Below are 21,971 nucleotides of genomic sequence, written 5' to 3' on the forward strand. Positions count from 1 at the left end.
TTTTACATTGTCATTGTTTCTTGTTTATTTTTTTGAGTAATGAAAAGGCATTTAACAAAAGCCTCTTTATTCTGTGTTAGCACATACTGGTAGCATTTATAATAATATTTAGATGGTGACTTTGAGTTTCATTGAACCCCACATTCCTATATAATTTGCAATTCTGCTTGCATATACTTAGAAACTGATGTTTCTGTTCTAAAAATGTGACTTTCCCAGTGTAATTTTTAAAGTCTGGTGAAGGCTTTATTGCACAGGAATTATTAAAAAATAAAAATCTGATCTTATTGGGGTATGCCTAATTTGTTCTACCAAGTGTCAAATTACTTTTCATTTGTTGGTCACTTGTGATAAGGAAGTGAGACTCAAAGATGAATTCTGAATTAAAATCATGCAACTATGTTGGCAAAGAAAGATATCCAACACCATTTCTACACATTAAAAATTTTGTCTCTCTTTTTCTAGGCACACTCTCACACGGCATCAGTATTATCTGCAACTGAGGAGGGACATTTTAGAAGAAAGGCTGCGATGTGATGATGAAACAGCTTTATTGCTGGCATCACTGGCACTGCAGGGTGAATTTGGGGATTACCAGCCAGAGGTAAAATTTGGATGTCTGCCATGCAACTTCTAATTATAGTCAAGTATGCTAATGCTAGCTTAATGAATCTGGAATATTGATAATAATTTAGGATGTAAATTAGGCTTTACTGTGAATTGATTATGTTAATATCCTGCTCTGTGAGTTTTTTTTTTAACATAATTGCTTTAGTAGCTAATGCAGAAATACAATCATCTTTGGTCATGCTTATAATTTTGCGTAAGTAGCAATAACAAGCATTTGTGTGTTTTACTGTTCATTTCAATGTTAGTTTAAATCTGTTAATCATGACTTTTGTTTGTATTTGTGTTGTATCACTACTGTAAAGTATGATTTCTGTCAGTATACTTGCAGTGTAGCAAACTCATCCTATAGACACTGCGATGTAGTAGTTAAATCTATGGACATCTGACAAAAAGGCTATGGGTTAAACTCCTTCTACTGACACTGCCAATTCTTGCCAACAAAGAGGGCAGCACTGACATGAACTTCATTGACGTTTTAAGAATTAATGATTATAATGGCAGAGGAGACAGAGCAAGGGATGAAAGTATAAAGCTTTTTGGGCTCCAAAACATGTGTTGGAAAAAGTGCAGTATAGCTTTTGTCACCAATTTAAATACAGGCAGTCCCAGGTTACGGACATCTGACCTATGACTTACGAACGGGGCCACAGCTGCAACGCTTTCGCCTCAGTAACTGACGCTCCATCATCTTCGGCCTGGGGACGCTGCAAGTGGTGGCTGGAAGGGGACGATTTCGCTGCGCACGCAGTCTGGTCCCTCGTGCTGCTCCTGGCGGTAAGCAGTGACCTGTGGTCCATAGTCACTGGGGCCACAGTTATCACTCATGTACAGGACGGAGGCTTGATGGGGCAGATCGCTGTCCGCCCACTACGCCGCCGCATTTACTGCTCCTGACTGGACGCAGGCTGGATGAAGCGTAGGGGGGCGTTTCACTGCCTGCCCATCACACAGGGCTGTCCTGTTCATTCTTGGTGGGTGGCTGGTAATGCTGCAAGCGGTGACCCGGTTGTGGCTGAACGAAGGCCATTGAGGGTGAACAGGGCGGCAGGGGGGTAGTATTGTATTGTGCCTTGGATGGCTGCCTGTTGAATGGGGGCGGTGGTGGGCGATTCACTGACCGCACCATGTTCGTTCTTGGTGGGCGGGTGCTGCAGGCAGCATACTGTTTGGAGGTGACTGTGTGGTGGGCGAGTGATGAACCCCCCCCTTGCCTCCACCATTCATTCTCAATAGCAAGCCTGCTTGTACTGTTACGCACATAGCAGGAAGTTTTCTCTTGTCGGTACGTCAGACATGTTGATGACGGGTGCCTTCCTGCTGTGATAGCATATACAGTACTGTGCAGAAGAGCTCCACTTAACCTTTTGTCTTCACCCTTCAAGAATGTCTCTGAAACACAAATCTGATGCACGTGCTGGTGATACAGTAAAGAAGAGAAAATCCATCACCATTGAAAATAAAGTCAAAATAATAAGGTCAGAGAGAGGTGAAACTCCATCATTCATTGGCAAAGCACTTGATTACAGTCAGTCAACAATAGCATTTATTAAAATTAATAAGCATTTATTATTAATAATAATAATTACATACAAATTCAACTTAAGTACAAACCTACAGTCTCTTGTAGTAACCAGGGGACTGCCTGTACTCAATTGTTTTTTCAGCATGAAGAGATTAGAAGAACAATTTCAAAATACAAATTACATTTCCTCATTTTCAGTTTTAATATTTATTGTATTGTATTTATAATTGTTTTATTCAGAATTCCTTTTGGCACTTTCATTTAATTGATTTCTTTATTTTAGGTCCATGGCAAAACATATTTTAGACTTGAGCATTATTTGGCAACTACTGTGCTGGAAAGAGTGGACCAATCCTATATTAAGGAAGAGCTTCCAAAACTTCACAGCACATATTTTGGTGCTTCACAAGTGGAAACAGAGTTTGAATTTCTGAAGGTAAGTATTTGTAATATACTGTACATGTATTTTATAATTTATATCACATTACTCTACATGTAGAAGAAAAACAAGGATATAAGTCTACTAAGAAATAAAATTATAAAACAAGTAATTGTCTTTGGGAAATACAGTTTATACAATAAATAAAGATTAGGGCCTCCTGCCTTGTGCTCAGCGTTATTGAACCTGAATTGATTTCCAACATCTTCATAGGTGCAGATATACAAAAAATGAGAATTTAGAGCATTTCCTCTTTCCTTTTCTGTATACCATATTTCACCCTAATCTTTAAAACACTTAACATCTTTTTTAATTGTTCTTTTGTCACAAAAATACTGAAATTACCTCATACCTAACATTTGCATTTTTCAGCTATTTTCTTGTCTCACTGAGTTTTTCCATTTTTGTATTTGTTCTTTTCATTGTTGCTTTCATCTGCTCATAAGCTTTATGGTGCACTAAAATTGTCTGAGTTGTCATATTTAAATGATATATTTTTGTGTCATTTTTATTTTAACTCTGTTTTCATCCAAAGAGAATTTCTTTTAAATTGAATAATGTTCCAAAATTTTGGAACAGACTTGTTCAGCATTGTGTGAAATTTAGCATTACAATGTGCCCTCTGCTCTGTAATTGTCTCTATTCCTTTCAATCCAGTTTGCTTCTTAAAGACTGACACATGTGCTTAAAATTTAGATTACTAAAACTAATTTTAACACTTTTAATTTATGTGTTAATGCTCAGCCATAAAACATAGTGAACTTATTGTATTAAGTCCAGTTGTCTACACTACATATAGTGCCAAAAATAAATGATTATTTATAACTGCAAACTTCTGCTGAAGTGCTTTATTATTAATTGAATATTCCTAGTTTATATTTGGGTAAGTCTCCACTGCTTTAAAATCTAACTGTAAGCTTGCTTTCTTTGTATGGTTACAAAGCTGTATATTGACACTCTTAATAGTATATGGGGGTGTGTCTATCACCTGATTAACACCTTTTCATATGTGAATATGTGCGTTAACACGTGTCTTCCATGAGCATTAGTGCATGCATTTTCATTTATTAATTTCACACATCTTTCTCTTGTTTTGTGTTTAAATAAAGATCTCTGGTGCAAGAAACAATTATAACTGGAGTTATTTCTTCTCATACACAGACAGAGTGTGTTGAACCATTTGACATGTAGTGCTTATTCTGATAATACAGTGCCTACTTTACCAATTATGATGGCAAACCTAAAGATGCATTGTAGACAGAAACAATATTGGGTACATTCCTTCACTGTGTTTGAAGTGTATGTGTGTGCTCAGCCTCATCTGCAGGGAACAAGAAATTAAGAATGGCTTTCTGTATTTTTAATGTTTCCTGCAGAAAACGCACTGATATGCATGGTGTTGTGTTTTTGTGTGACTCCATACATGCAGCATCTCACTTTTTAAAAAATGCACTGGGTGCTTCCATGATAATATGAGTAGGGTTCATAAAGCAAACACCAGTAAAACAAGTTATTTCATACTACCTGTGTTATGTGACTTTAGACTTAATCCAGGGAAAGACAGAACTATGAAAATGCCCTAACACTTCTCTCCTTCCAGCTTTTTATTTTAAAAATCTGTGATTCTTTAATTATCTTTTGTCTGTTACTCATTTTAGTTTTCCCCATCTGGCTTATAATTTAAGAGCTGTTTTTTTAAATTTCACCTATATTATTGCCTTATTCTTTGCATGGATTTTTATTGATCTAGACATTTATCATTCCAATACATGGTCACAGCTAAATGACAGGGTTATTTATTTAACAGCATATTTTTTATTTATAATTTACTATTCAAGTTATCCATGTTTTCACTCTGCTTTTTTTCCTGTGTATTAGGTGTGTCAGAAATTGTCAGAATATGGAGTACACTTTCATAGAGTGCTGCCAGAACGAAAGTCTCAGACAGGCATAATGCTTGGAATTTGTTCCAAAGGTGTTCTCATCTTTGAAGTTCATAATGGAGCTCGGACTCTGGTCCTGAGGTTTCCATGGAGGGAAACTAAGAAAATCTCATTCAATGTAAGTGTGTTGTGTAATGTATTATGGAAATTATGCCGAATATGTGATAATTGTGTATTTTACTCAGTGAATAATTAATATATAATATATATATATACTGTATATATATATATATATATATATATATATATATATATTCTTACTAATAATGACAGTAGACATTTGTCTGCTGATCACACTGAAAAAAATTAATTCTTTTAACAATACAAGCAAGGTCCTCCAAACAAACATTCAGGAAACTTAACAGTTCTATTTTTTTTCCTATGTACTTTGTGTTGTTTTTTTTGGAAATATAGTGATATATTACTGGGGTGGTGTGTTGGTTCAGTAGTAAGCTTTTGGACCCCCTGAGCTGAATTTGAATCACAACCTAGTTATTTGGGTTTGGAAAATACCTACACATTCACTATCTACGTGGGTTTTTTCTTGGTACTCTGGTTTCTTCCCACATTTTAAGCATTTATAGGTTATATTGATTTGTGACTTAAAATTGCTCCAGGATGTGTGAGAGTGTCATTAGATGGACTGACCAGGACTGGTTCCTGCCTTGTGATTAAAGGAATAGGCTTTTCTTCCTATGTTGCTGCATTGAGAAAAGCACCTCTAAGAAGTGAACAATTGAATACTTTATTTTCTTTTTCCTTTCCGTTTGAAATATAAATTATGGATTAAAAAAAATGAGCATGCTTCTTAAATTAAAAATGGTAGACATTGCTGCAACTGTTTTTCACATTTCATCTAACACTAAAATTATCAAAGCTTACGATAAAACTCGTAAATCCGGCCCAACTTAAATCCACTCAAACGTCTCCATTCAGTTCTTTTATCTTGTAAATCTATACTAATAAAAGGCAAAGCCCTCACTGACTCACTCACTCACTCACTCACTCACTCACTTATTCTCCAACATCCCGTGTAGGTAGAAGGCTGAAATTTGGCAGGCTTATCCCTTACAGCTTACTTACAAAAGTTAAGCAGGTTTCATTTCGAAATTCTACACGTAACGGTCATAACGGTCGACAACGTGCACCACGTTGAACTTTTTAATTTATGGCCCCATCTTCACGAAATTTGGTAGGCGGCTTCCCTGCGCTAACCGGAATCAATGTACGTACTTATTTCGGTGGTATGACGCCACTGTCGGCCACCATATTAAACTTTTCAACGGTCTTTGTTACTTATGGGCCCATCTTCAAGAAATTTGGTACGCGGGTTCCCAACACTAACTGAATCCTCTTACGTCCATAGCCTGCAGCTCGGTCACCGTGTGAGGCGGCGTTGGGTCTCCCATCCCAACGCCTTCCACGTTGTTGGCTGCCTGCCTATATAAGGCCGTCCATCGCTCTGGTCTCTACATTCCCTTCCTTGCTTCGCCACGGGATTCACGTCTCCTTGCTGATAACTACAGCCTTTTTATTTAATCCACGGCTTCTCCGCTGTTTTATTGTTCGTTTATTACGATTATAGTTATTGTGTAGGTATTTTAGACTTACTTTACATTGTTCAGGTACCCATTTCCTTTATCATTCCAACCGTACCCCCATTAACATGTCTATCGAGGTGATCACCATCGATCAAAGAACTGTGACTTACCAAGTGGTTTCCATGCCCGGAGATGGCACCTACCTTTTCCATTCTCTTTGTTACATATTGCACGGCCATATCAGGCTCACTCTTGATATCCGGAGGAACATTGTGTCTTATGTATTGAATGACTGGGACAGGTTCAAGGTGTGGACTGATGACGGTACAAGAGATAATTATACTACACAGGAGCACTATAAATGTGAAATGCTTAAGCCCTTCACCTATGGTTCTGCATGTGAGTTGATGGCTTCTGCGGAATTGTTCCGTTGTCGCTTTCAAGTGTACCGAAATGGCCAAATATTTTACACCTTTCGACAACCGCCAATGCCTCTTAAACATCTTAGATTCACAGGTAACGATTTCAGTAGTGGACACTTTGATGTTTATGGATGTTTAAACTCTCAAAAGCTGGATGTTAAGTTATCGATGAAACCGGTTGTATGCTTACAACGTTTGACAGTTTCCGAATGTCACTTCAACACAAGTCCTGCAAATACTGTCGTAATTGAAGCAAACCATGAAACTCAAACCGATTATGACAGCAGCAATCCAAGCTGTGAGATTTGAAACAAGATTACTGTTCACATGGCCAACTGTACGTTGCTTGCTCAAGAGTAAGTTCAGCGCACAGCTTGGTCATATTACAACCAGAGGGCCGAACTCACAATGTGGTATACAAAGAGATCCTTAAATAATTATTGGCATATTTTCCATCAGTTTAAAAAGGTTTAATTTTCTTCTTAATAAAAATTTTAAGGCAGTACTTACAAGTAAGCGGGTATTTTGCTAGTATGTTGATAATCCCAAGCAGCAAGCTGTGTGCTATACCACCCCTCCCCACCGCCGGAGAAACTACAAATACGTCTCCCAACTGAAGCCTTGTTTATCAATGAGTCAGGTACCTAGGCTAAAAAATATATCGTTATTCATAACATATGCATTTCACGTATGTTCCATGTCAACAAAGATCTGAGTAAGTGTAGGATGACAGGAAATGTTGAACACATACCTAAAAGACTTTTTCCATGTTTTACTACTAACAATAAAATGTATACATGAAGTGTATAATGTGTGAAGACTGAAGTCCAAATATCAAATAAGCACTTTCACAAAAGATACAAGTATAACAGAACAAATACGCTTTTTTTCCCCAAAACTATATCTGAAGAAAAAGAAATCAGGTTAGTGTTGCTTGTTATCCTAACTTCTTTGGTAGTACAGCGGTTAGAGTTGCCGATTCCTATTCAGAAGATCCTGGGTTCAAGTCTTAACGTCTCCCAAAATAAACGTTTTGAGTAGTGAGCTGTTCTTATTCTTACTATTATACTGTTCAATAAAAGCATACATTTGATTTGAGTCTGTAACAGATGGTGTAAATGTATGGTCTTTATAAAATTTAGTTTTTTTTGTATTCAGTTTTATTCTCTCTGTCCCGTTCAAGCTCACCCCGATCTGACATTGCTGTTTTCAAATAAAGATGCGCTATAAAAGTGGCAAAAACAGATCGGAGAAAGAGAACAGACGCCCTCCCCGCAAGAAACGTCCACTCACAATATGTATAAGAACAACGCAGCTGCACCAGGTGTAAAAGAGAAAGATGGCACCGTTTGGATAGAGGACAAAGTCTGGCATCATCCTGCCAATCACCTGTCCTTCAAAGAAACAGCACCGCTTACAGAGCTCACCCACGTATCGTGCAAACTCCTGTTTATGATTATGTTTTGTGATGGTCTTTACATAAGAAACATTTATATATTACTTATATAAAAGCCAGATCGAATGTTACTTATCTTGATTTATTTACTTATCTTCCTACAGCGTAAAGTCACAAGTAGGCTGCAGAGCTTCCTCTGTTTGATCTACAAGGGAATGCTCACAAATTACATATGTAATGCCACGAAAAATACCTGCTTTAGTACGCGAGCAATGGTATGAGAATGCAGTTAGACTTTTTTTGGGCACATACACCACGCTAGTGTTTAGATCTGGACGATGTAGTATTGGCGAGCTCTGTAAGCCATCCTGTTTCTTTCAAGGACAGGTGATTGGTAGAACTAGTAAAACTAAAAAAAAAGACGCTAACTTTGACAAGTACTATACATTTACAGCGGCTGTTACAGATGCAAATCAAATGTATGCTTTTATTGTATAATATTAACAATGAGAACAGCTCACTACTCAAAACGTTTATTTTGGGAGACGTTAAGACTCGAACCCACAACCTTCTGAATCAGAGTCAGCAACTCTAACCAGTATACTACCCGAGAAGTCAGGACAACACGCAACACTAACCTGATTTCTTTTTCTTCGGTTATAGTCTTGGAAAAAAGCGCATTTGTTGTGTTATGCTTGTATCTTTTGTGAAAGTGTTTCTTTGATATTTGGAATTCAGGCTTCACACATTATACACTTCATGTCTACATTTTGTCAATTATTAATAAAACATGAAAAACGTTTCTGTTTTAACAATGTTTACTGTGCATAGATCATTGTAGACACGGAACGCACATGAAGTGCAAGTGTTCCAAATAAGGATATAGTATTTATAAAAGGTGCCATTTTGCTTGACTTCTCACTTTATACAACTCCAAGCAACTAACATGCAGGTAAACAGACTTGAGCTGAGAAAACTGTGCGGAGTGGGGAATGTGATAGCAGGCTGCTTGCTGTTTGCTGCTTATCAACACATTTAAATGACAAAAGACGCTCTTTAAGGTGGGACAAATCTATGGGTTTTTTTCATAGTCTCTGGTAATTCTAGTGTAAAAGTACTTCTTAGAATGAAATTGTGAAACTTGAGTAAATTATATCTTGCACAGTTAATTTACTTTTGTATCTATTATCTTAGAAAAAGAAAATAAGTTTACAGAATACTTCAGATGGAATTAAACATCTGTTCCAGACTGACAGTAGTAAAACATGCCAGTATCTTCTTCACCTCTGTTCAACTCAACATAAGTTCCACCTCCAGATGAAGACTAGACAGAGCAACAAAGAAACTGAGGATATCGGTAAGTTACTGCTGCTTGATTCAACCTCCAGTAGGAAGATATAGGAGTTACTATGCACAACAGAGCAATATTAGTAATAGATCCCTGATAAATAGTTACATTTTGTACAGTGCTAATGAAACTGTAGGAGAGCTATATGAGAAGCTGCATTGGGGGAGATGAGATGTAAGGATAACGATGGTATTAAAGTGTAAGTTGTGAGCTATGTAATGGGACATACAGGCAGCACTGACAGGCCAACTGAACTTACGTCAGGGCCTGTGGAGACAGGTGAGTTTGTGGTATGGTGGCTTTGGTATTATATGAGCGTTCCCAACAAATGGTCGTGGATGATGGCAAAAAGTAAACTATGAGAGGGATTAAGAGTGCTGACCACTTGCAGAGCATGTTGAACCTGATATTAGAGATTGTAGATTTTAAATCTCTCTGTCAGAAAGGAAAATAAACAGAAAATGATGATATGGTGGACAGAGTATACGATGCCTGAGATAAGAAATTAAACCAGCAGTTCTGTAACTCAGCAAAGGAAGACCGGAGTGTGTTTATGTGCAGTATGCTCACAAAGTAATTTTTGCTTTTGTAGTGTGTCTGTGCTTTGTCATGCTCCTTTTTGCTCTGGAGTATTATTAAAAATGCTTTCAGATCATTTAGTAACCAATTGTGTTGGATTTAACAGATGTAATGAACTGTGCCCTATGACATGTAAAACTTTTAGCAGAAGTTGTGCCCAATGACCCAAAATCAAAAATATACTGGTTGTGTCAAAATTTATGGGTGCTGATAGCTTTACAATTATGTTTTCTCTCTATCAGCTTGTTTCTACTTTTTTCCTTCAGAAAACGCCTCTCTTATCATTCCTGGTGATTCATTTGATGTTGCCGAAATTGGACGCACAGTAAGCACAATAAGCTTGACGGGCAACAGTGCCAGGGGAATTACAGAACATACTGTGCGACCAGAGCTCTTCAACAGAATGTCTTATTCTGAACTTGCACTAAACAAGCCAGGGGCAGATCGGACAAACTCTGAAGTGGCCTCTAGCCGAAGCTGGGGACAAAACCCAACTGTAATGAGCAAATCTTACCATAACCTAAGCCAGGTGCCAGAGTCACCAGAGAGAAATCTTCAATCCCACATCAGCCAGTCACAGTGCACCCTGAACAAAGTGCCCACTCCCAGCAATGAAAGAGTGAAAACACTGCCATCACATTACAGAACGTGTTCAGATACAGAATCTATCCTGGTGGCAGGAAAGCTCAATTGGTAAGTAGTAGCTTAACTTCTGTTGGTGGAAATAGTATAGATTATAGGCTCTCAAGCACAGTCGCAATAATACTTTGACAGTGTTGGCTGGCTCCACACTCCCTCTTCTATTGCAGGATCTCTTGAACCCAATACTATTGATAACGTATCTGAATTAGCTTGGCAGATGAGGACAAAACACACACAAAGCAAGGGAATGGTGAAAAGGTTCTCAGTGCTTTTGTTAAAATAAATTCTAACAATGGATTCAGGAAGTTGTGCAGTGCCTCAAATGTCCTATAAATAAATAATCCATAAAAACAGGTGAAATGTGGAAGGTAAAAATCAGTCAAATATTTCTTTAAAATGAGGTTAAAACACAGGCAGGGAGCTGTCTTTAAAAGCCATGAGCCCTGGTGCATTCTTCTAAAACAGCCGTCTCCTTGGCTAAACCAAAGTGGTTCCTCACAGCCAAGGAGGCAGCTGTTCAAGAGATCATCCCACCTTCAGTGCTGCTTTTAGGCTCTGGCCCTTTGTAGCCCTCTCTTGCTCCGGGCAGGGCACCCCATCAAGCCTCCAACTCCCGCTGCCAGGTTTGCGTCCCTGTGGTCCTTGGCACCACCCGCAGAACACTTTTCTCAGCCTGTCTTCTCCATCTTTCTTGCATTCATTTGCACCAGATCCAACCCTTACTCCTGCCTTTTCTCTCACTCCTTCTTTTAACCTCCAACATTTTTCTACTGATTGTTTTTTTTTTTTTTGATCCTTTCTTTGCTTTCACTTTTTTTTTTCCTTACTGCATTTGCACTTCCCTTTTAAAGCGGGGATGTGGCACAGCTGCGGCAATCAGCAGCTCCCACAATCAATTAGGGTCACGAGAGATCCTGCAACAGTGCACTAAGTGTAGGGCCATCCACTCCTGCATTACGCACAGGAACCACTCTCACCCAGCTACCACATCCCCACCAGAAGTCACGAGTCTGGCGATTATTTATTTAAAAGATGCCAATCAGCTGCAGACCTCACTTTACTGCTAATACCTGTTTTTTATTTGCTTTGTTGTTGTAAGGGGCTACAACAGCAAGTCATGTCATAATTATCGATGATGAAAATTATTGCAAACTTATTTTATTGATTACATACCTCAGACAGTCAGAGATTCGTCAAAACAAGGCAGAAATCCCAAAACTGTAGTCAAGTCAGAAAAAAATTAAACCCTTTTAAATGCCGGAAATTCAAAGTGGCATGTTATGATTGAGGCCGCTGGCTCATTCTATTTTTGTTGCGCTGAAGGCTGTCTAAGCTGTCTGTGCTGATGCTTTGAATTTTTTATTCTGTCGAAAAAATAGAAATGTCTTGCAAATAGCAATTAATCTTTTGGTATTATTATTGCATAGAGTCTCCTCTGTTGGGGGAGGGTGTCAGGCTCCTTCAAGATTTGTTTACGCTCTTGCCATGCCATGTGGCTAGTTATTATGCATGCATAGGGCATGTGCCTCTTTCTCTTATGTTGACTTGGAACTTGCAGAGGTGGCTACAAGCACAGTTAACTTGTCTCACAAAGTCTGTAATGCAAATGATCAGCATTATATACCTGGGGGCAGTCCCATCAATGTTTGCTATTGCAGCTCTGGAGGACATTGTAATGGCATCACAAAGCATTATGGGACACTGATATTTAAAAATAAAAATGGCTAATTAATCATAATAATTCAACAAACAAGGGAGAACGTGAATGCAGCAAATTCTATGGGAATAATGCTTTGGTGAAATTTGCTGATCAGCACTAGTCTCTACATTGACAAAGAGTTATGGCAATCCCATTTTGACATATGACAAAGGTGAAGGAAGTAAATAGAGTATAGGAACAAAGAGCAAAGAAGTCAAAGGTTTTGAATGATTTTAAATTGATATGAAGTAAATATTGTTGGTAAGACTTGTAAAAATGATCTCATTCTGTACACCCCTCAAAAGAAAGCACATCGGTGTAATGGTGAACACTCACTCACTCTCACTTGGGGATAATTCAACCATGCTCTCAATGTCACTTGCTTCTCTTGGAGGCTCAAAATCTTTATCTGACAGTGCAGAATCTGAATGTTCAATAATATGCAAAAACTGTTTTGTAGGGTATTTCTTTGGATTTTGGTAAAACCTTATATTTTATGCCAGACTGCATATAAATAAATAAAAGGAGGTTTCAAATATGTGGCATTCAGCCTTTGCTGTTATCTAATAGATAAAATCAAACAATACACTTTAGGAATCTTTTGTTGATACTTAGGAGTGGTTTAATCCTCCTTCCCCTTGATGCTTAAAACAACCTTGAAAATGTTATGCTAAACCTTAAAATTGGTAACAGAACTTGTTGCTATGACCTTTTTACTTTTTTTGGCAACTGTACTTTTAGAACTTACTTGTGCTGTTATTATGACAAGAGCTTTGTACAAGGAATTTCTTTTTTTAATAAAATGATTGCACTTTTGTACTGCATGTCTACTGTCGTACATGTATTTAATTTTTTTTTTCTTTTTTACATTAGCTACAAAACAAAACATTGATCAGGTTAAGAAGAATCGGCAAACCTAATAGTTATTATTTTATCCAACTCAATCTGTACGCATTTTGAATTTCTGAAAAAGATAACTGATTTTTTTGTGACTTCAAATGTGGATTAACTAATAAAAATTGAACATGTTGCTATATCTGGCAGCCTGCTGTTTGGCGGATTCCCAAATCCATGTATTGCCCACTCCTCATATTCAAGGTCATTTTTTCCTCTCATGTTTCCCTTAAGCTTTTGACTTCAGATGCCCACTTGTTATAGGATCATAGGAAATGCAAGGTAAAAGACGAAGCATGCAAGTACAGTATGCAAGCTGTATAACTCAGGAATAATTTATTGTGGTATAACTAGAGGGGACTGAATAATTAAATAAGTGTAAAAAAATGTATAAAAATTGTGCAAGGCATACTGAAGTTTGAATGTCATCTGAGACTAATCAAATGCTTCAGATCCATACTATCTCATAAGAATGACCATTTTAAACTGGACAGATCATAGGAACACAACAATCCTATCAATTTCAAATGCTCCTAGTAACATTTGATCTGGATCATATTTTGTATTGTAAATACACTTAATTTGTTCTAGAGAGGAGCACCTAATTCATTTCTGTTCAGATTTGATTACCTCATCTTCAGGTAGTTGTTGTAATACAATAAGATATGAAATATTATTTGATGGAAAAAAAAGATGAAGTATGGGCAAAATAAATTTTCTATAATTGAAATACATATATCCTTAGTGACCTCCTTAATATCAAAGATAAATTCTGATTAGATATTTAAATGTAAAAACATTGACTGAGTTCATAAACACTCGATGTACAACTGTTAATTTATTTTTATTAAAAAAAATGTTTAAATGGTTGTTTGAAAAGCCATAGTTTGCATTAATTAATTAGTCACATCTCTCTATCATAATTTCTTTTCTTCTGTTCCTTTATTTTTAACAGTTCAAATTCCTTGACCGGATTAAATCGCAGTCCTGAAAGAAGAAATCCTGAGTCTGATTCATCATCATTCGAAGATACTGGACAGGCATATGTTATAGGTCAGAAATAAAAACACATTATTTTTCACTCTAACTTGGATTCCGTGTTACCTTTTGGAGCTATTTATTTAAAAAGACTGCAGTACATTTCATTCCTTTCAAGAAATAGTTATTTCCAACATATGAATTTAAAACTGGAATTTAAATAGTTTTTAATGATTTTGCTGTATCTGTACTTTCATACTTTGCTAAAGGATTGGAAACATAAGAAAGGAAAATATATACTATTTGCTTTGCATCTTATTGAAGTAAACTAATCTAAAGAAAACCTAGACCTTGAATTATTTAGCTGCTCCCATGTTAACATACAGTGCTACAATAAGTAGTAAGAGCTCTGAAAGAATGACCTGTGCTTGAATGAGATTTTGATAGATCCTTACCAGACACCCTGTGATTTTATACTAGTTTGACACCAGATGGTAAAGTGTTGTTTTTTTAGCTTACATATTAACAATTGTTCTTAAAATTGTAAAGCAATGTGTTTAATATTGCCTTATTTACCATCATGTAGAATAAACTAATCATAGATAATCAGCAGAGACAACAAGTGAAAAAACAATTGAAACGACTTTAAATGCACTAAAGATTCTAAAGTTTGATTAAACTGAAAGAATAATAAATAATAAATGGACATACTTTACATTAAAACCTGTGTCCCGCCCCTTTATATATTTTAGCATGTATATAGATTTAATGCTTTTGCGGTTGGCAGAATCATGGTGTGTCTTGGGATTTTTTAGGTTACAAAGTGTGCCACCACAGACAAAAGCCTGGCAAACACTGCTCTACCTTCACCTATTCTCCTTTGTTTTTTTTTTAATATTACCTAATTAATGTAAGTAGTGTTTTTAAAATATTTAGTGTGGGGTGGTGCCTCAGCACCTCACATCACAAACTGCCACTGATAACCAGTTAATCAAAAGACACAGTAAATAAGTGAGACAGGCTTCTTTCAACTTTTTTATATTTGTTCAGGTTATCTGAGAAAGAATTGTGCAGATTCTTCTGGTTTATTATGTTCACTGTACTTAGTAAAGTTAAATAAGATTCAGCTGCCTGCATCCTATGTTCTTCACAATATTACATTCAAATTAGTGTCAATTGAGTCATTTTAGAGTATGAAGTCAAAGTAATGTATGCAAGCTTCATTTTACAATCCAGTTTTATTTTTATCTACTTTGGTAAAATAACACTTCTTACATGTTCTCCTCTGGAATTATTTTCTCTAAAACACAGATTTCTATGGTGCTACTCAGCATGCTGAGCAAGCTTTAGATAAAATCTCAGTGTCTTTATTCTCCCAGTGCTCCAGGACTATGTATTGTTCTTTTCAGAGAAATTTCAGAATCCATCCCAATGAAGCAATAGTTGTCATCTGACCACTTCCTGCTTTTTTCCCCTTAGGAGTAAGCATGCATAGTGGTGGCAAGCCCTCTACTCCTGACCAGTTACAAGTAGATGGTAAGTATAAAGTCTGAAGTGCATTTTTAGTGGACTGCCTTCCTTCCAATTCTGGCTACTGTCTTAAACTTTTTCTGTATGGTCTCCTGTCACTCTTTTACTCTTTCTTTTTCTACCATTCTCGCAGACCATCTGCTTCAGGTAATTCTTTTGTGATTCTTTAATATATGTTCATTTATGAACTAACAGAATCAACATGTCTCCTTCTCATTTTAACATTATATAACATTATATAACTTTTGGCAACATTCTTAAAACAGTATATGGCAAGATAATTCATAATTCGGTTAACTTTCATTTTTTAACATGATGTTATAATATAGTATATAAGCCACACACAGAGGAAGGTATAAGCAGAATATCAGCAGTATAAGTAATAACCAAAGTACTATACCTATGGGGAATGGGTAACTTGTTGGATTTGATGTTGAGGTCATACAGTGGTGTGAAAAACTATTTGCCCCCTTCCTGATTTCTTATTCTTTTGCATGTTTGTCACACAAAATGTTTCTGATCATCAAACACATTCAACCATTAGTCAAATATAACACAAGTAAACAAAAATGCAGTTTTTAAATGATGGTTTTTATTATTTAGGGAGAAAAAAAAATCCAAACCTACATGGCCCTGTGTGAAAAAGTAATTGCCCCCTGAACCTAATAACTGGTTGGGCCACCCTTTGCAGCAAGAACTGCAATCAAGCATTTGCGATAACTTGCAATGAGTCTTTTACAGCACTCTGGAGGAATTTTGGCCCACTCATCTTTGCAGAATTGTTGTAATTCAGCTTTATTTGAGGGTTTTCTAGCATGAACCCCGCCTTTTTAAGGTCATGCCACAGCATCTCAATTGGATTCAGGCCACTCCAAAGTCTTCATTTTATTTTTCTTCAGCCATTCAGAGGTGGATTTGCTGGTGTGTTTTGGGTCATTGTCCTGTTGCAGCACCCAAGATCGCTTCAGCTTGAGTTGACGAACAGATGGCCGGACATTCTCCTTCAGGATTTTTTGGTAGACAGTAGAATTCATGGTTCCATTTATCACAGCAAGCCTTCCAGGTCCTGAAGCAGCAAAACATCCCCAGACCATCACACTACCACCACCATATTTTACTGTTGGTATGATGTTCTTTTTCTGAAATTCTGTGTTCCTTTTACGCCAGATGTAACGGGACATTTGCCTTCCAAAAAGTTCAACTTTTGTCTCATCAGTACACAAGGTATTTTCCCAAAAGTCTTGGCAATCATTGAGATGTTTCTTAGCAAAATTGAGACGAGCCCTAATGTTCTTTTTGCTTAACAGTGCTTTGCGTCTTGGAAATCTGCCATGCAGGCCGTTTTGCCCAGTCTCTTTCTTATGGTGGAGTCGTGAACACTGACCTTAATTGAGGCAAGTGAGGCCTGCAGTTCTTTAGACGTTGTCCTGTGGTCTTTTGTGACCTCTCGGATGAGTCGTCTCTGCGCTCTTGGGGTAATTTTGGTTAGTCGGCCACTCCTGGGAAGGTTCACCACTGTTCCATGTTTTTGCCATTTGTGGATAATGGCACTCACTGTGGTTCGCTGGACTCCCAAAGCTTTAGAAATGGCTTTATAACCTTTACCAGACTGATAGATCTCAATTACTTCTGTTCTCATTTGTTCCTGAATTTCTTTAGATCTTGGCATGATGTCTAGCTTTTGAGGTGCTTTTGGTCTACTTCTCTGTGTCAGGCAGCTCCTATTTAAGTGATTTCTTGATTGAAACAGGTGTGGCAGTAATCAGGCCTGGGGTGGCTACGAAATTGAACTCAGGTGTGATACACCACAGTTAGGTTATTTTTTAACAAGGGGGCAATTACTTTTTCCATACAGGGCCATGTAGGTTTGGATTTTTTTTCTCCCTAAATAATAAAAAACATCATTTAAAAACTGCATTTTGTGTTTACTTGTGTTATATTTGACTAATGGTTAAATGTGTTTGATGATCAGAAACATTTTGTGTGACAAACATGCAAAAGAATAAGAAATCAGGAAGGGGCAAATAGTTTTTCACACCACTGTATGTGAAAATCCTGTTACTACTGTTATTAAAATAAATCAGCCCCAATTTAAACTCTTTATGTCACATATTTTAGAATGACTAATTTCTTCTTTTGCAATGTCCAAAACAACCCTTGATTTCTGATTCTTTCTGAGAAGAAAGACAAAAAGATTTAAAGGCATGTAAAGTTCTTTATTTCTTCAGCCGTAGTTTTCCCCATGAGCTTAGGGAGTCTGTCCAAAGTGGTAGTATAACATATAACAGTTTATAAATTCGTCAGTTTCTTTAGTTTTATATAGACATAAGGTTCAGATCTAAATAATGTCCCTATTTTCATCATGTTTGTCTGGATTTAATGTGAATTTTTCTGACATGGCAGTGTTTATTCCCATACTGAAGAAGTATTTAGAGGGAGCCCTGGTGGATCAAATACACATCCATTTTTCTTTTTTATTATTTTGACAGCTCATGACGTCTATTCTTGTTTTCTTTGTACCAAGTAAAGCATCTACTGTTTTTTCCAGTACCTCCTATAAATATTTTACATATTTGTTACTTATTTGCATGGTTAAAATTTTCTAATCATTGCTCGTAAGAATATACTGTATTCTAATTAAATAGATTTTGATACCTTTGTAAAGCTTGCAGAGTGTGGGCACAGTTTAGATGGTCCCGAGTGGTCGATCCAGGTGGTGTTAGTGACTGCTACAGGTTATTTAGTGTTATAGTGTTTGTTACATATGTGTACTTTATGAAATCAACATTTTAATTACTGCTTCTATATTACATTTTACCAGTGCAATGTGTTTTGACTTACTTTTTAAATTTTGCAGTCCAAATAAAAAAAGTAAGTTAGAGGAATGTTACTGTGTTGAGCCATTTACCAACCTACCACCACGGAACTGATAGTAATGCAGATAGTAATGCAGATTTTTATATGTTAAATAATCCAATTGTTACATTTTAAGTAATAACTAACAGTGAGAAAGGAACTGGGTGGACAAGTAATTGTAATGATTCATGTGTAATTGTTTGATTGCAGTTTTTCATTTTTTTTTTTAAAATGCAGATATTTGAACACATACCCATATCTTTCAGCTGAACTAACACTGCCCTCACACATTCAATAACTCCTCACAACTAAAAGGTGAACATACACAGGCTGTCATATTATATATAGCCTACCTTATATTGTTATTGTACTGTAAACAATGAATTAGCATAATAACAAAAATTAGGCAGATCATTGCAAAGGAAGTAAGCCACTGCCCCCAGACTATATGATTTAATATCAAAACCTGCTCGCAATTTTACTGACATTCTGACAGTCTTCCTTAATTAATATGATTACTTTCTATCTGAGGTTCTGTATTTTTTTACTTGTAGCAGACGTTTACAGGATGTGAAAGGAAAAGAAAACTGTCTAGTTAGCAAGCACATTGTTATAGTACCAGTGCTGTTACTGGCCCTTGAGCATCACTATCACAGAACATCTGATTGATCAGATCATATCTCTCTTGATTAGAATTACATACACACAGAAGTAAATGTAGAGTGTTAATGTACCTTCTGTTACAAAACGCAGTGTGGAACAACATGCACAGAGCAGGTTCTTTATAAGCTAAACCTCTAAGAATGGAGTCATATCTAAAGTTCTTAAAATAGTCAGGACAAATAAATGTGGCCAATATTGGCTTAAAAATCCTGACTTACGTCAAGCAATTCCAAAAATAGAGAGATAGAAAGTGATGAAATGAAAATTTATGAGACTTTTGCAAAAAAATCCTTTGTTTTATATACTGTGAATCCCCTATTATAAATGTACAACTGACCTTCTTTATTCGCTCAGTTATATAAAATGTTCTGTATAGAGCTTTGTACCACTGGCCTTTATAAAAGGCACTGTTTCAGGCAGGGTGCTTGGTTGAATTTTACCATTTAAAATGTAGCCTCTGCTAGAATCCTGGATAGTTACATCAAGGCACACAAGTGGATCACACCAAAAAATTGGCTAATTGACACTTACTGGAGTCTTTTCTAGTGAATTTTAAGCATAGAGTAGGGAGAATCAAAAGTTCAATATAGCTGACAGTAAGAAATTGTCATGTTGAAAAAAATTGCACATAATTTTTTCAAATTACAAAGATGTCTTGCCATCTGTGGTACTAATGAGAAAATTTCCGTTTCATGCATGTGACATCATCATAAAGTCTTTTTTAATGTGATCAAAATCAAAACTTGTCTTGTGGTATGTATTTAAGGAGTACACTCACAGTAGAGCAGATAAGAAAAGTGAGAAGAAGGCAGAAGCATCTGTTGTATTCTTTTTTTATCTTATCAATTTCTTCTTTTGAGAGAAAAAAATATTCTGGTAAGTGCTGTGCATGCTATGTGTTGCCTGTCCAGCGTTTACTGCTACTATTGACTCTTCAGACTGACGTGTTTTATTCCACCCACCTTCCCCCCACCATCTTCTGCTTTTCACAATATATCATCACATCGCTGACTTGATTAATCTGTTCCATTACCTTGTAAACAAAGTTAAATGGTACTGTATAAATGATTTTCTCGATTGACCAAATTAATAAAGCTGTACATTCCCAATAAATGTTTTCTTATTCAGTTTCTTTTCTGACAATTCAACAGAATCTTTGAAGCAAAAATTCAATGCACTGCCATCACCAGAAAGAGAGATAACTGTAGTAAATCTGAAGAAAGATGCAAAGTATGGTTTAGGTAAGTCTTCCACATTCATGTAACTTTGGTTTACAATGTTTATATATTTACATGTGGCCAAATAATATTTCAAGTACGGAACAATATTTAATTTTCTATATACACTACCAGCCAAAAGGTTTAGAACACCTCAGTGAAATTATGACAAAATAAGCAGTAACCTGCCAGAGTTATAAATTTAAAGTTTAGGTTACCAAAAACTGAAAAAAAATAAATTTCAGAGTATCACCAATGAACCTTCTTCTGGGAACATCTAATAAGTTGCATCCTACAGATATTCTGCGGCAATTAAAGTAAATTAAGCCTTGCAAGTTGATGCTAAAATTTACACAGATGCCCCAACTTCAGTTGATTACTTAAAAACCCTCTCTCTGTCTTAAAGCCCAGTTGGAACAGACTGTGGTATTACACCCTGGTTCAAAAAAGCAAGTCTCAGTTTCTACTTTGAAAATGAGACTTTGTGCTACAGGGTGAGTGGCAGTAAGAAAGCCATTTCTTAAAGGACAAAATAGGGCCTTGAAATACTGGCAATGGACTGCTGCAGACTGGAAGAAAGTCTTATGGACCAATGAATATTCAGTTCATCATGCATGGTGTTTGTACGCCATCAAGTTGGTGAAAGGATGGTTCCTCAGTGTGTGACACTAATTGTCAAACATGAAGGAGGAAGTGTGATAGTCTGGAGTTCTTTTGCTGGAGGCAGAGTTGGTGACTTGCACATAGTGACTGGATTTCTGAATCAAAATGGTTATCACAGTTTGGCTGTTATATCAAGAAAAGGTAGCAACTTTGATGAAACAAAAATTTGAATTCAATTTTGTACACTTAATGATTACTTGACTTATTTTTTTATTTGCCATTGTTTATTTATTCTATGCCAGTGTAACATTGTCCAAGTAGTACTTTATAGGGTGTAGTAACACAGTTTGTTCCTACTCTGCTTTAAAACAGACAAAGGGTTTTTAAGTAATCAACAGAAGTTGGGACACCTGTGCAAATTGTTTGCTTCAACTTGCAAGTCTTAATTTACTTTAATTTCTGGAAAACCTCTGTAGGCTGTAACCTATTAGTTGTTCACTGAAGGAGGCTTGTTTACAATATTCTGAAATTTCCTTATTTCAGTTTTTGCTAATCCATCCATCCATCCATCCATTATCCAACCCACTATATCCTAACTACAGGGTCACGGGGGGTCTGCTGGAGCTAATCCCAGCCAACACAGTGCGCAAGGCAGAAAACAAACCCCGGGCAGGGCGCCGGCACACACACACACACACACCAAGCACACACTAGGGACAATTTAGGATCGCCAATGCACCTAACCTGCATGTCTTTGAGCTGTGGGCAGAAACTGGAGCACCCGGAGGAAACCCACGCAGACATGGGGAGAACATGCAAACTCCACACAGGGAACCCGGGTCTCCTAACTGTAAGGCATTTTTACTAATCTAAACTTTAAATTTAAACTTCTGGCAGTTTACCTTTTCTCCATTTTAGGCTATTCATTTCATTGCAGCTGATTACATTTAAAGAAAAAATATAAATTCCGAGGTGTTCTAAAACATTTGTCCAGTAGTGTATGTATTTTCTTAAATAACTGTATATGTATATATTGTGTTTGATTATAATTTAAAAGTAACTGCTGTGA

At 36.7% G+C, this 21,971-nt stretch overlaps 1 protein-coding gene across 3 annotated transcripts in view; it reads left to right on the forward strand.

Annotated features, from left to right (window-relative positions):
• ptpn13 (protein tyrosine phosphatase non-receptor type 13) overlaps positions 1 to 21,971 on the forward strand; it is a 344,308-nt gene that overhangs the window by 217,135 nt on the left and 105,202 nt on the right. For all 3 annotated transcript variants that reach the window (XM_039750815.1, XM_039750816.1, XM_039750817.1), the window contains exons 14-21: positions 466 to 604; positions 2,436 to 2,588; positions 4,470 to 4,652; positions 9,088 to 9,250; positions 10,087 to 10,513; positions 14,011 to 14,108; positions 15,513 to 15,569; positions 20,234 to 20,323. In XM_039750815.1, coding sequence (XP_039606749.1) covers positions 466 to 604; positions 2,436 to 2,588; positions 4,470 to 4,652; positions 9,088 to 9,250; positions 10,087 to 10,513; positions 14,011 to 14,108; positions 15,513 to 15,569; positions 20,234 to 20,323 — 1,310 coding nt within the window. The remainder of the gene's footprint in view (positions 1 to 465; positions 605 to 2,435; positions 2,589 to 4,469; positions 4,653 to 9,087; positions 9,251 to 10,086; positions 10,514 to 14,010; positions 14,109 to 15,512; positions 15,570 to 20,233; positions 20,324 to 21,971) is intronic.

Source organism: Polypterus senegalus, chromosome 4, assembly GCF_016835505.1.
Source record: "Polypterus senegalus isolate Bchr_013 chromosome 4, ASM1683550v1, whole genome shotgun sequence".
Taxonomy (NCBI): domain Eukaryota; kingdom Metazoa; phylum Chordata; class Cladistia; order Polypteriformes; family Polypteridae; genus Polypterus; species Polypterus senegalus.